The 15,434-nt window shown below is 37.2% G+C and overlaps 1 protein-coding gene across 2 annotated transcripts in view; it reads left to right on the forward strand.

Annotated features, from left to right (window-relative positions):
- The window catches only part of HYCC1 (hyccin PI4KA lipid kinase complex subunit 1), a 64,089-nt gene that overhangs the window by 18,486 nt on the left and 30,169 nt on the right, over window positions 1–15,434 (forward strand). For both annotated transcript variants that reach the window (XM_079785377.1, XM_079785378.1), the window contains exons 2-3: window positions 3,251–3,329; window positions 11,762–11,863. In XM_079785377.1, the coding sequence (XP_079641503.1) occupies window positions 3,279–3,329; window positions 11,762–11,863 (153 nt within the window). In that variant the 5' untranslated portion in view covers window positions 3,251–3,278. The remainder of the gene's footprint in view (window positions 1–3,250; window positions 3,330–11,761; window positions 11,864–15,434) is intronic.

Raw genomic sequence — 15,434 nt, forward strand, 5'->3', positions numbered from 1 at the left:
CTGTATTTCTCTCTGTGTCTGGTGTCTCTCCTTTTGTCTTGTCATATGTCCTGAGAACTTGGCCTTATGACCAGTGAGAATACTTTCTCTCTGGCTTCCACTATCTAGAGGTTGCACTTACTTGTGTACATCCTGCTCTCTGTCCAGCCAAGTTAAGCTCTCAAGGGAATTTTCTATATATATCCATTTCCTCCCAGAGATGATAAAAACAGGGCCCCTTATTCTTGTTTTCCATTAGTTGGAGAATATATATGCATATGGCAGGCAGCCAAGTAGGCTGTGGATTTGACCTTAGGAAATCTAAACACCCCATTCAAAAGCAGGGGAAACATGATTCCCCATATTTTGGAATGCCTATTTCTAACTCTGGGAGACAACTTTATCTTGTGAGGGTTGCATCTTTTTGCACTCTTCTTTGGGGCTGTCCCTTGCTTCCAGAATATTGGTTTGAGTAGCTATTAAGATCCTACTCGTCAATAGACAAATCCTTTGAATTGGAAAACTTTCTAAATGAAAAAGAAAGAAAAACATTTTTAGAGAGCTCTCATCATCATCATACCTAATAAAATGGTAATATGCTAATTACCATCACTCCGCTACGCCCACGATTGGGCCGGCTGGAGGCACGGGGGCGGGACTCAGGGTGGCCGATTGGCTGGCGGTAGGAGTGGGGGGTGGGGACTCGTGAGTCACCGACCCCCGCTCCTCCCGCGGGCTTAAACGGCCGGCGCTGCTTAGGCTGGCGCTGCGGAAGACGCTGGTGGCGGAACTCGGGGTGGCCGATTGCGTGGCTGCTGGCACCAGTTTTCCGCCAGCAGCAGTTTTCCTCTGGCCTCCGGCCCGATCGGAGCGCCTCCCGATCGGAGTTCCTCTCGGGGTAGCCGATCGTGCTGGCGGGAGGCGCTCTGATCGGCGGGTGGCCAGAGGAAAACTGCTGCTGGCGGATAACTGGTGCCGGCAGCCAGGTGAAGGAAAAGTCTATTGCATGAAACTTCGTGCAACGGGCTCCTAGTATTGTTATAATGGCTAGTCATTAAGATTCCTTTAAGCTGAAGCCGGTTTGGCTCAGTGGATGGAGCGTTGGTCTGTGGACTGAGGAGTCCCAGGTTCGATTCCGGTCAAGGGCGTGTGCATTGGTTGCGGGCACATCCCCGGTGGGGGGTGTGCAGGGGGCAGCTGGTCGATGTTTCTCTCTCATCGATGTTTCTGGCTCTCTATCCCTCTCCCTTCCTCTCTGTGAAAACTCAATAAAATATATATATTTTTAAAAAGATTCCTTTAATAAGGTGGAGGGAGAGAAATCAAAATAAACTCAGACACCTTCCCGTTTGCCTTCAGACATTTGCAGATATAGAGAAAGCAAGCCCGGCCAGCATGGCTCAGTGGTTGAGCATCGACCTATGAATCAGGAGGTCACAGTTCGATTCCCAGTCAGGGCACATGCCTGGGTTTTGGGCTCGATACAATGTGGGAGACAGCCGATCAATGATTCCCTCTCGGGGCGGGGGCGGCGGGGGGAAGAAAAAAAAAATGATTCCCTCTCATCATTGATGTTTCTATTTCTCTCTCCCTCTCCATTACTCTCTGTAATTAATATATACACATTTACAGAAAGAAAGGGAGGGGGGAGGAAAAAAGGGGAGAAGGATGGGAGGGAGATGGGATTTTGGAAGTATACAAGTAAAAGGACAGGTTTTCCTGGTACTGAAAATGGAAGATGTGAATTTTTTCCTCTCTTGGATATAAAAGGGAATAATGGGACCCGGGGTGGGGGTGGGGGGGTGGCCTGTAGGGGGGCGATAGGGGAAAAAAGGGGACTTATATAATACTTTCAATAATAAAGATAAAAAAATAAAAGAGGATAATGTGGTCTAGCAGTGTTTTCAGTAAGCTTGGACAGAATTCCAAAGTGTAGTGCAGATTATCTGAATGCAGTTTTATGAAATCAATAATACGGTATAAATAGATGGTTTTCTGATTGTCTAACTTGATCCAAGAATAAAATTTAGAATTAAAAAATGGGCTATTTTTATTCTGAAAAATAAAATGTGTATCTCTCAAGTAATTCTCCCTCAATATGAATATGTATATATATTTTTTCTTAACAATGTTTTTCATGGAAATTAAACAAGTTTTACAACTTACTCTTTAGCTAAAACCTTGTGTTGTTCATTAAGCCACATCTGTATATTTTGATAGCTGAGCGGAGACTGTATGAGTTGATATTCTTCAGTAATACTACTGCATGGTAATATTTTATTGTAGGTACTGCAGTAAGTTCTTTATTTACAACTTTTTGTTGAATTCTCACCACAACTTAAAAGTAGGTACTATGGTTATCCCTATTTCACAGATGAAAAAAGGCAAATAAGTTGCTCAAGGTTATTCGCCCAGTATAATAGAATTAGGATTCAGTTTCTGGCAATTATGTCTCAGTTTCTACTACTTGATAATGCTGATGAAAATTAAGAAGCCTAATGCAGCTTTTGTACCTGAATTAGGAGGTTAGGAAATTTAGGTAGAGCTAATATTTTTTCCTCAAGAAACAGTTTCTAAGTCTACTCTCGTATAGATGGGTGGATGAAGAAAACTACATTGAATTCTGACAAGTTTTGCCGGAGATAAATTTGTTTTCCATTTTCTAAGCTTCCTTTTTTTAAAAATTTTTTATACTTAAGTAATTCCAATCTTCTGAATAACTATTGTTGAATACAATCATTATCATGAATATTACCACTTTTACTTTTGTTTTATGAATATTAAGCTTTCAAGGAACCAAGTGGCTTGCCTAGGTAGACTGTTGTTCTTATAAATAACTGAAATATAAGCAAATTAAATTACTTTAATGCCTTCTATAAAGTCAATTTTGGATGCATGTCTTTTTGAAAATACACAGTTTTAAAATATTTTCTGCAATTTTCTTGTGATGCATCATCTATTTGAAATTATTCACTTGAAACTAGGAAAAAATGTTCAGTATGTTTTGCAGCTGGCATTTATGAAAGCTGAAAGAAAGTTACAGAGCCAATTTCATCATATTATGACACTTACACTTTTGTCAAAATTCTTGCCTTTTAATGCTTGTTTGTGCACATCGGTTTTGAAATGAACCCAGTAATTTCTGTTTGAAATTGCTTTACTTTTACTAATAGGAAATAACTAAATTTTATAGGTTCATTTCTATCTATAATAATCTGACTATAAAGAAAACGTACTTAAAATTTTAACAATTTTCTATGTTAATTTTCAGCTTGAAGATTTAGAACAGATGTGGAAAGATGTTCACTTCAGAGAAAGGGGTTGTGGAGGAATGGTTGTCAGAGTTTAAGGTAAAATTTGTTTTAATATAATTATTATATTCCAAAGAAGTTTTGTCTGGGGTTTAAATTCTAGTGGCTTTTTTTTTTTTTTTTTTTATGACTGAAAAGCTAAATATTTGTGGAAGCAGAAGTATGTCCCAACAAATCTTGATAGGGAATTATTTACACATAGTAATCTTTTCTAGGAGATCAATTCCTTTTTTCTTAAAAGTGGTTCAAACAGTTTGTTTGTTTTCTCCTTTTCATGGCAACACTGCAAAGAATGGTTGGTGTCTGAATTTTGCTGTCACTCTCTTCAAGCACCATCAAACTCCCAACTTGTTAAATGGGAGTGGGCATGATCAACAGTGAGGAGAAAATGGGAAGATATTCACCCAATTTTCTACCAGTGGATCTTTCTCTAGTTGGCTAACTCAGTGACAATATAAGGGGTGTATAATTTTTGGTTAGTTGATGAAAATAAAGCCTGTTTTCTTGTTTCATGACTTGTGTCTCTGATAGCTAAAATTGTGTTGCTTTAACCAGTTAATTACCTTGTCCTTGTCTTCTGGGTCTCATTGTTACACATAATTATGTGAGCTTCATGATCATGAACCACAGGAATGAAAGATTTGGGCTGCAACTGTCACTTTTTTTTTTCAGCCCTACCACCCCAAGACCTTCAGGGACAAACATATAGTCTGACAAAGTCAGACTTTTCTGGCTTGTTTCAGTGAGAGAGATTATATAACAGGTACCAGGCAGGCATTTCACCAAACAAAGGAAAAGATAAAATTGTTGTAGGATTTAGAGGAAGGGTGGAGTTCAGATGAAATTTAAATGAAGCTGTATTTTGATGGACTTAAAACAAAGCAGGGCTATGTGTAAATGGGGTCAATATCTGGTCTCAACTTTGAAGTAGACCCAGGGTACTGTTGTCTTGGAAACTACAAAGTTAACATTTATATGGAATGTTGTGTTCAAAAACCCCTCCTCTGAACCTTTGTACATACGTTGGAAATTGAGCCTGCTTCTCTGTGTCAAGGTGAAGTAGCTCCTCCCGGCAGAAGTGGGATGTTTCATTTTTACTGATTAATGTTTAAACAGCAATGTTTTTGATATTTCTGATTTTAGACAATAAGACTTCTCAGTGAGTAACAACATAGTAGTCACTCAAAAAAGAGCTTGTTATGATACTTTCGGCTACAATGTGTCTGAGAGAAACAATATTTCCTATTAAATTTGCAACTGGCCTTATGGTCATTGTTACCTCATCCTGATGAATGAATGGCTGAGCAGATTTTTACTTTTTCAGCTTTCATAGTCAAGAATTGAGTATCCTTCTATGGAACCCTAATTATAAAGTAAATTAGAATAATATAAAAGTGCACTGTATAAATTTTACATATTGTAATAGATTGATTAAATCTTATGTGCTTTTTTTGATGCATCTGTTGTCTTTGTGAATTAAGTGTTCAAGGTGTTTTTAAGTTTTTGTTATTTTTCTGCTTCAAGAGGGTTCAATATGGTTCATTATATCATGATTTTTTTTTTGCAGTTTGATGGAAATTGTCAAGTTTAACAATTGAGTACCACTTCTAGAACATTCTTATGTTTAATGGTGAAGTCAAATTTGCAAAAGCAAATATAGCCAATTAGCCAATAACTCTTTAATAGGGGAGTTATGGAAAGATATCATGTTGAAAGATGGGGTATAGGAGAGGGGTCAACTATTAAGGCAAATAATTTAAAATAATGACTGAGTCCCTTTCCTTCGCCTTTGTTTGTTATTCCCCTTCCCTTCAGGCTTGACTATATAGATACCCTGGGAAGTGTAGCAGTAAGGGCAGTAATGTTCCGAGTGTTTGAGGAAATGGGTTTTTGGAGGGAGGGTTACAGAGATGGCATGTACAAGAGTCAACCAGAGTAGTTACATTGGTAGGTTGGTGACTTTGAGCAAATAAGTAATATGGAGGATAATGGGAGTTAGATTTCTCTGTGTCTGAGAAAGAAATTAGAAGCATGGAATGGGGAAAGGCAAGAAAGAACCCTAGGACCCTAAGGTGTTGTATTGAAATTAGGAGAATCAGGGGAAAGGAAATTTTTCCATTGGCAGGAGAGGAGTGAAATCCTGGGCCCCATGAAATAAAAGTAATTTAATTTAATTTCCCCTAATCCTGCAAGATTAAAATTACCCAATTTTCAGTCAATTTGGTATAACAAATGTTTTAAATTATTGTCTAGTGTATATTATAGCCAGTTAAAGAGATATTTCCTATTCCTTGGTAATTTGCTATGGAGTCCTGAAAATTATTTTGAGTATTATTTTGAATTATGTTAATGTGTGTTTAATTCGGTTTTCTTTACGTTGGGTAAAGAGATTAAAGTTATCAGGCAAGGGGGATGAGGACAAATATGTGACACCTTAATCAATAAAGAAATTTAAAAAAAAAATAAATAAAGTTATCAGGCAAAATCAACAGTATACTAGAGGTAATAGAATGCAAAAAAGTGCTTTAGAACAAACCTCTTAAGTACTTTTAAAATTAGAGTATCTTGTCTTTGGAAATGATTTGTGATGTTAATTACATTTTTGGTTAAAATTTGGCAAAATTTGAAGACATGCTTCATACTAAAGTATCATTTGGCAGATGGTTTTTTAAAAATGTAAGGATTTGTGATATAGGTTGGGTGGAAGAGAATTAATGAAGATGGACAGATGGCTGGAGAACCAATAAATAAAACAACTCTGTTCAAAAACATTACCCATGAGATTAGATTTTTGAGTGATATATCTATAATAATAAGAGGGTAATATGCTAATTAGACCGGACATCATTCTGGACAAAGCCGGGGCCATGGAGAAGCCAGCCCGGGTCCCTGGTGCCTGCAGGCAGCTGTAGGGAAGCCACCCCGGGTTCCTGGTGCCGGCAGCTGGGGGGAAGGAAGGCCTACTCTTGCACGAGTTTCGTGCATCGGGCCTCTAGTACTTATATAAATACTAGAGACCCAGTGCACAAAATTCGTGCCTGGGTAGGGTCCCTAGCAGCTGCCGGCTGCTGGCCGGGGCCTTCCTTCGTTCTGCACCGCCTCTTGGTAGTCAGCGCATATCATAGTGAGCGATCAAACTCCCAGTGGGTCGAACTCCCGAGGGGACACTGCATATTAGGCTTTTATATATATATATAAGTATATATTTTTAGAAAAGGCCTCTGCTTGGTTTTTTAATTAAAAATATTTTTATTGACTTAAGAGAGGAAGAGAGAGAAACATGAATGATGAGAGAGAATCACTGATTGGCTGCCTCTTGCACACCCCACACTGGGGATTGAGCCTGCAACCCAGGCATTGTGCCCTGACCAGGAATCGAATCATGACTTCCTGGTTCATAGGTTGACACTCAACCACTGAGCCACGCCTGCTGGGGGTTGGTTGTTTAATTTAATAACCATGTGCTAATATGGCCAAAGTCATCATGATTGGTAAAGTGGTACAAAGTTTCTGAGAAGTCAGAAACATCTTGATCTAATTATAATTCTTCTGCTGGGTGGTTTTATGATATTGGGCCAATCACATAACTTCTTTGGGTCTCAGTATTCTCATCAGAAAAATTTAAGTCTAGGTAGTCTGTGAAGATGCTTTTAGCTCTTCTACACTGTCCCATAGTCACAGTCTGAACTCCCAACTTTATAACCTCACTCAACATTCTCTCAAATGTATAAAGACAACTCAATTTGCTTTGTGTGATTTTTTTCCCCCTTTGGAAGAACCATTCAGTGAATACTTTGGCTTTGGGCTCTCGTTTTCAGTGCACTTGATATACCAACATAATAATTAGACTGGAACTTCATTATTTTAAGATTTCATGAATTTCAACCTCTAGCTTTTCAAAGTTTTACTTGTACCAAATTATCTTTCAGATTGTATCATTTTTCTTAATGCTATATATAGATTTATCTAGCAGATTTCCAGACTCCAGACTCCTAATTTTTTCAATTTTCTGGTAATCACTGAATCTCAGTGTAACTCAAAATCCAGTCTTATGTGTAACGTTTTTGAACAGAGTTGCTTTATTTATTGGTTCTCCACCCATCTGTCCATCTTCATTAATTCTCTTCCACCTAACCCATATCACATCTTTACATTTAAAAAACCATCTGCCAAATGATACTTTCTTATGAAGCATCTGTCTTCAAATTTTACCAAGACTAATTTTCCAACATAATTTCCAATAACTACTTTTTTGTCTCCAGTTCTGCCTTCTGAAAAGGGTGAAAGCTTAACTGGTATTTAAGAAGGCCAGTACTGCCCTAATTGGTTTGGCTCAGTGGATAGAGTGTTGGCCTGTGGTCCCGAGTTCGATTCCGGTCAAGGGTCCATACCTTGGTTGCAAACTCCTCCCCAGCCTGGGCCCTGGTCGGGCATGTGCAGGAAGCAACCAATCTATATGTGTTTCGCTCACATCGAAATTTCTCTTTGTCTTTCCCTCTCTTTTCCACTCTCTCTAAAAATCAGTGGGGATGGAGCTGCCTGCAGACTGAAGGGTACTGGGTTCGATTCTAGTCAAGGGCACATGCCTGGGTTGCGGACTCAATCCCCAGTAGAGTGCATGCAGGAGGCAGCCAATCAATGATTCTCTTTCATCATTGATGTTTCTACCTCTCTCTCCCTCCCTTCCTCTCTGAAATCAATAAAAATATATATTAAAAAAAAGAATTAAAAAAAATCAATGGGAAAAAAAAAAAAGGCCAGTACCTTTGAACTGATACAGTGCAGAAAAATATAAAGATTTGCTGTAACACTATTTAAATCATTAGGGTCTTTTAGATCTTAGTTTTCAAAGCACTGTTCATAAATACAGCAATTATATTTTCTCCCCTTGTATAAACAATATTAACTTTTCCTATATTCACAAAATGAAATAATAATAGAATTGTGATAAAATGCAGTAGTTCATGGCATTAATTTTTAGGAGACCTGTCCTGTCATTTAACAGTAGTAGTTTGGTCCAGGGTATTTTCTAGAGGTTGGCTTTTCCAAAAAGAGCTGTTTTTGTTTGTTTGTTTTGTCTTTGGCTGTTTCACAGAAAATATTTTACCTCATGAGGCTTAATTGGCAAATAAACTAAAATTGTAGCTCACATTTTTAATGAATGTTCCAATTTTAGCTTAAATAGTATATATAATATTGTAATAATCTTTATTTTTTATGATTTAATTTCAATTCACTCAATTTAAAATTTTATAGTTAGACATACATATGTATGCGTATATAAAATAATGTATTTTGCATATATAATTCAGGTTCATTTCCATCCAGTGCATTAGAAATCTGCTGTTTGACTATTATTTCCTTTTATATAAATTCCTCCAGTATTAGGTTACTCTTGATCAAATAAGGGAAATGAAATGTTGTCTGGAGATCTTTTGTTACATGCTTTTGAAATATTGAAGAATGCCCTAATCTCTTCTTTATGTAAACAGTTGCAGTAAAACTCCTCCCTTCCACCAACACCTGAGAATGGTGGAAGGTTCCCAGATAGTTCACATTTAATTACCACTCTGCTGAACAAAACTATTTTATTAAAATTTAAAACTATCTATTTACTTATATAACCTAAAGTGAGATGTGATCTAATTTTAAAGAATCTACAGGTGTGAAAACAGTGACAGTATTCATTTCTTATTCTGTTAATCTATAATAAATTCCTTCAGCAAATGTTTGAGTACCAGGCTTTGTGCTGAGTGCTATGGTTGGAGAGGCAATAAGATAGTTCTTATCCTTAAGGAGCTCACAGTAAAGTGAAAATGAATCAGATATCCTTATTATAAAAATTATGCTGTTTAATTTTCTATGTGTATTTATGCACATATACACCTATGTATACTAACCATAACCTACTTTATTTATTTGTTTGTTTATTTTAAAAATATAAATGTCTGTATACCATATATTTTTATTGATTTCAGAAAGGAAGAGAGAAAGAGAGATAGATAGAAACATCAACGACGAGAGAGAATCATTGTTGGCTGCCTCTTGCATGTCCCACACTGGGAATGGAGCCTGAACCCGAACATATGCCCTGACTCAGAATTGAACCATGACCTCCTGGTTCATGGGTCAATGCTCAACCACTGAGCTACACCGGCTGGGCAACCATAACCCACTTTAAATCATGAAATACTAGGATATGGGACATGTAAAAAATAGTGTATCTTGGAACGACTGTTAGCAATATATTGAGACACTGGTGGCCCAGTGCATGGGTTCGTGCACATTGAAAGAAAAGTAATTAGAAGTAATATTTTAATATCGCTATTCGCCCTTTCTCTATAATAGAAGTGTCAGAGATGAAAGAAAATTAGTAAAATGCATATGAAAATAATATATAAATTGAATAATAAATAATAACAACATGATATAATAACAACAGACATGATATAAAAACATGATATAAAAATAACAAAAACGTGATATAAAAACAATATTGATAAAAACAGTGACTGATAAATTGATTAAACTTATTCTAATATCTCTCTGTATACCACATTAAGAGTAAAAACACTTTCGGAGTGCTTGACTAATTTCTCTTGTGATGAAGTATTTACAACTTTAACTTTAACGTCACACACTCTTCGAACTTGAGAGAAAGTAACGTATAACTGATCATGTCTGAAAACAGGTTCAGGTAGGAATATTTCTACTCTGTCTAGAGCAGTGATGGTGAACCTATGACACGCGTGTCAGCACTGACACGCGTAGCCATTTCTGATGACACGCGGCCGCCGAGGATGAAACATTTGCTGCTCCTGAGGATGAAACATTTGCGAAATAATGTTTTTTCCTCAAAGTGACACACTACCCGAGTTATGCTCAGTTTTTTGGCGAAGTTTGACACACCAAGCTCAAAAGGTTGCCCATCACTGGTCTAGAGTTTGTCTTTGTGATTTATTAATAGTCATTGCAAATGCTGGCATCATGGGAAACTGTCTTTGAATTAATTTAAATGGGAGGCCAGTGTCAGATGGGGACAAATATCACACATGCATGAGTCATTTATTTTTAAATTGCCAGTGTGCGTCATATGTTCTGGCCAGTCAGTTGGGCGGTCAGACGGACGTGTGGTTGGTCACTTAGCCTTTTATATATCTAGAAGAAGATGCGCGTCATATGTACTGGCTGGTTGGAGGGACGGATGGTCGTCGGTCACGCACCCTTTTATATATATAGATACATAGATAATATCTGCTGCTGGATTTTTGTTGATTGATTGCTTGAAGGAAGTAATGTGCATGAGAAAGAATGACTTGGGAGACAGACATATTGTTAAGGAAAGGGTATTTTCTAGGATAGGTTTTTATCCTTTGTTATGAAGTGTTCTGTTTTTTGTTTTTCAGATTTTCCTACTACTTTTATCCTAAACCATCTGACTAACTCCTGGAGTTTTATCTCTTCTCATTCCTCTATGGTCATGGTGTCCTTTCTGAATGGGTGATGCTGGAAAGCTGTGATTAGTTGTCTATATTTTGAATGTCATGAGGAAAACTGGTTTGTTGGTAGTGTGGCTACCTTGTTCTGCAGTTCTGAGAAGTCTAAAATTTCTCACCAATTTTATAAAGGAGAACAGCCTTACCTAATTTAATAGTCACAATATGTAACTCAGAAGAGTTACTCTGATAATGATCTGTAGCTTTCAGGTTTGAAACATTCAATCCTTATACAACAATGTTATTAATATAATGTTTATTAAAAAGCAGGATTTTTGAAAAAAGCAGGATCAATACAGCTAATGAGATTTTTAACTTATATAATACTACAGAAAACTGTATCTCTGGCTTTACATATGGTTTGTATTCTCATTTTTTACCTTACACTGTGATTAAAGATGAAGTGTTGATGTTAATTTACATCTCTGTTCATAAGAGGACTAAATATATTTTTTGTTTTATTTTTGCAATTATTATTTTTTTTCTCATATATTTTATTGATTTTTTACAGAGAGGAAGAGAGAGGGATAGAGAGTTAGAAACATCGATGAGAGAGAAACATCGATCAGCTGCCTCCTGCACACCCCCTACTGGGGATGTGCCCGCAACCAAGGTACATGCCCTTGACCGGAATTGAACCTGGGACCCTTGAGTCCGCAGGCCAACGCTCTATCCACTGAGCCAAACCGGTTTCGGCAATTTTTGCAATTATTTTTTTGAGAAATAATTCACACAACATTTTTTTTATGTCTTAAGGTGACAATGTGATTTTTAGTATATTCATAATGCTGTGCAACTAAAACTAGCATCTAATTCTAGGACATTTCCATCACCCTAAAAGAAGCTCCATACCTGTTAGCCACTCTCAACTCTCCCATCCCCTAATCTCTGAAAACAACTGGTCTACTTTCTGTCTATGGATTTGCCTATTCTGGACATTTCATAAAAATAAAATGTATTTTTTATTTTGTTTAGACACTACCAGAAGCATCTTTACCAAATTATGCCACAAATTTGAAAGATAAGAGTTCTTTAGTTTCATCTCTTTATAAAGTTATCCAGGAGCCACAAAGTGAGGTAAGTACTCTTACAGTTTATTGTACTAGAACTATTGATTGTACTAGTACAGTTGATTGATTTTAAAATTTTTATTGTGAAATATAACATATATAAAAGAGTAAGAAAAATATGTGTTTAAACAACTATAGTGTACATTATTAGTGTTTAACTGATTGCCTTTGAGAAATGGGGTAAGAGAAGAATACTGTATGTTCAAAAATGGCAGAGTAAAAAAACATTTATAATAAAATGAACTCCAGTGTACCCACCCCCAGGCCAAGAAATAGAATTATTACCAAAATCCAAAAGCCATTTCTGAACATGTTCCTCCTTATCTCTCTATCTTGCTTGAGGTAGCCTAGAAAAGTCTGGGTCACTACATTCATCTACTCCTTTGGCAAATATTTGTGTCCACTATGAGCCAGCCGCAATGCTAGGCAATAGAAAATCAAAGATAAGTAGCATCTTTCAAAGATGAGTAGCATTCCTCTCAAAAGAGGAAGGAGTAGAAAGTAAGTAAACACATACTTCCAAGGCAATTCTTAACTGATGCTAGATGGATATACTTGAATTTGCCAGGTGTACAAGATAAAAGACCATTTCAAGCCGTAGGGATAGTTTACAGAGGCCTGAAAAAAATGTAAGGCATTTAAGGAAAGGCAAGCACCGGCTGGTGTGTTCCCCAGTCCTTCTTTCTTTTCTCTTGCTTCCATCTCCTTTTCTTTCTTTCTTGGTAGCAAATTTAGTTCGAAGGTGCTAAAATGATCTATATTCCAGATTCTGATGCTTATAAATCCCACCATTCATAGTAGAAATAGAAAAGGGTTAGAAATAGTGTTGACAATAAAAAGGCATGGCATTTAGAAAAAAAGCAAATACGTAGGCTAATGCAGTAGTTAAGAGAGGATAAGACTGGTAGGAACTGAGGCTGGAAATATAGATTGGGTTGTAACCATTGTGGATCTTGAAATCTATCATAAACAGTCTAGACTTTTTTTGCACTGAAGGGATGACTTGATTATTCTTTTAAGAAAGTGGCTAGGTGGCGGATATGTTTGGAGAATGGAAAAGTTGAAAACAAGAGACTAGGAAGCTATGAAAGTAGCCTAGGAGGGAGCTGTTGAGAACCTGAGCTGTGCCAGTTAGAATGGAAAGAGGGGGAATAGAGGGGAGGAATACGAGGCATGTGGTTCTTTTGTACTTGATTTTGGTAGAAGACATGATATGCTCTAATACCATGAGTATTATTATTATTCAGTGCTAAAATAACTTATACTTTGGAGTTCAGTCCTATACAGACCTATGTGCCTTTGGGATGAAACTATAAGAACTAGAGTCTTTGGTTATTTGAGTAGTTCACCTCTTTTGGAGGGGATCTGGAATAACCCAGCTTCTGCTGAGTGTGCTATAAAGTGCATCATGAATTTTAAGTGCTGAAGGAAAGATTAGGGAGTATAGTGACAAAAATGTTAACTAGAATAACTGAATAGAATAATCATATTTTGCTTGTCCTTCCCTCCTCCCCAAAGCTTCTTAATTTGTATAGTATGTGTAAATTGTTTCTTGAAGAGTTTTAGTTTTTAATGTTTGGGTAAAAGCTGTTTTACAGTTTTCCATATTTAGTTGAGAATTATTTTACCAAGTAAAGTAAGTATAGCTATGTGCTTTATAATTTTTTTAAGCAAGTTAAATCTTATTTATCATTTTGTGCTTAATATTTTTGAAAGAGTTAAAAATTATTCTTCTGATGAACTTTGTTTTAACCAGGCTACTTTGGATAGAGTTTGTAAGGTAAATTTAAACTGTGATGAAAGACCAGTTTTTAAAAGTTTTCTAATATGTTACAGAATATGTATACCTAATGGTCATGGTGGACATGCAACTCACATCACATGTGAGGTCCCACACAGATTTGATCAACCCTAACTAATCTATACTCTGAATAAGTCTGCTGATCATCCACTTGGATGTTGTAGCAATATCAAGTTGCTATAAAAGTTTCTTCCTTTCAGTTTCTGTATTTATATTGTTGGGGACTGGTAACAGTTTGTTGATGGTTTTCAGTCCATGGACCACACATTTAGAAGCACTGATTTAGGAGGTTTTGCATATAATTTTGTTTTATGGTTTTTGCCTGATTAAGGTGGTAAAGGCAATGTGTAATCAGTATTCTTTTTTTAAAAATTCTTTGTTGTTGAAAGTATTACATATGTCTCCTTTTTCCCCTATTGACCTCTCCCCAGCTGTTCCCACCCCTAGCATATGGTCTCACCCCCCTACAGTCTGTGTCCATCAGTTATGCTTATATGCATGCATACAAGTCCTTTGGTTGCTCTCTTAAACCCTCCCCCGTACACCCCCACCTTCCCTCTGAGGTTGGATGGTCTGTTTGATGCTTCTATGTCTCTGGATCTATTTTTGTTCATCAATTTATGTTGTTCATTATATTCCACAAATAAATGTGATCATGTGATATTTATCTTTTTCCAACCGTCTTATTTCACTTACCATAATGCTGTCCAGGTCCATTCATGCTGTTGGAAATGGTAAGAGTTCCTTCTTTTTACAGCAGCGTAGTACTCCATTGTGTAGATGTACCACAGTTTTTTAATCCACTCATTTGCTGATGGGCACTTAGGCTGTTTCCAAATCTTAGCAATGGTAAATTGTGCTGCTGTGAACATAGGGGTGCATATATCCTTTCTGATTGGTGTTTCTGATTTCTTGGGATATACTAGTATTTATAGAAATGAGATTACTTGGTCAAATGGGAGTTCCATTTTTAATTTTTTGAGGAAACTCTATATTGTTTTCCACAGTGGCTGCACTAGTCTGCATTCCCACCAGCAGTGCACGAGGGTTCCTTTTTCTCCGCATCCTCGTCTGCACGTGCCATTTGTTGATTTGTTGATGATAGCCATTTTGACAGGTGTGAGATGGTACCTTATTGTCCTTTTGATTTGCATCTTTCGGATGATTAGTGAGTTTGAGCATGTTTTCATATGTCTCTTGGCCTTCTGTGTGTCCTCTTTTGAAAAGTGTCTATTTAGATCCTTTGACCATTTTTTATCTTCCTTTTAAGTTGTATGAGTTCCCTACAAATATTGGAGATTAAAACCTTGTTGGATAAAACATTGGCAAATATGTTCTCCCATGCTGTAATCCATATTCTTAAAAGACAACTCAGCCCAGCTGACGTGGCTCAGTGGTTGAGCATCAACCTATGAACCAGGAGGTCATGCACAGTTTGATTCTAGGTTGTGGGCTTGATCCCCAGTAGGGGTCGTGCAGGAGGCAGCCCATCACTGATTCTCTCTCATCATGGGTGTTTCTATCTTTCTCTCCCTGTCCCTTCCTCTCTGAAGTAAATCCTATATAATAAAAGCCTAATATGCTAAGTGTCCTGTCAACCGTTCAACCAATCAAAGCATAATATGCCAATGATATGCTAAGGTCACTCAACGACTCGCTATGATGTGCACTGACCACCAGGGGGCAGACAGTTGACTGGTTGACCAGTTGCTATGACGTGCACTGACCACCAGGGGCAGATGCTCCGACCAGTAGGTTAGCTTGCTGCTGGGGTCCG

The sequence above is a fragment of the Cnephaeus nilssonii genome, assembly GCF_951640355.1.
Source record: "Cnephaeus nilssonii genome assembly, chromosome: 12".
NCBI lineage: Eukaryota > Metazoa > Chordata > Mammalia > Chiroptera > Vespertilionidae > Cnephaeus > Cnephaeus nilssonii.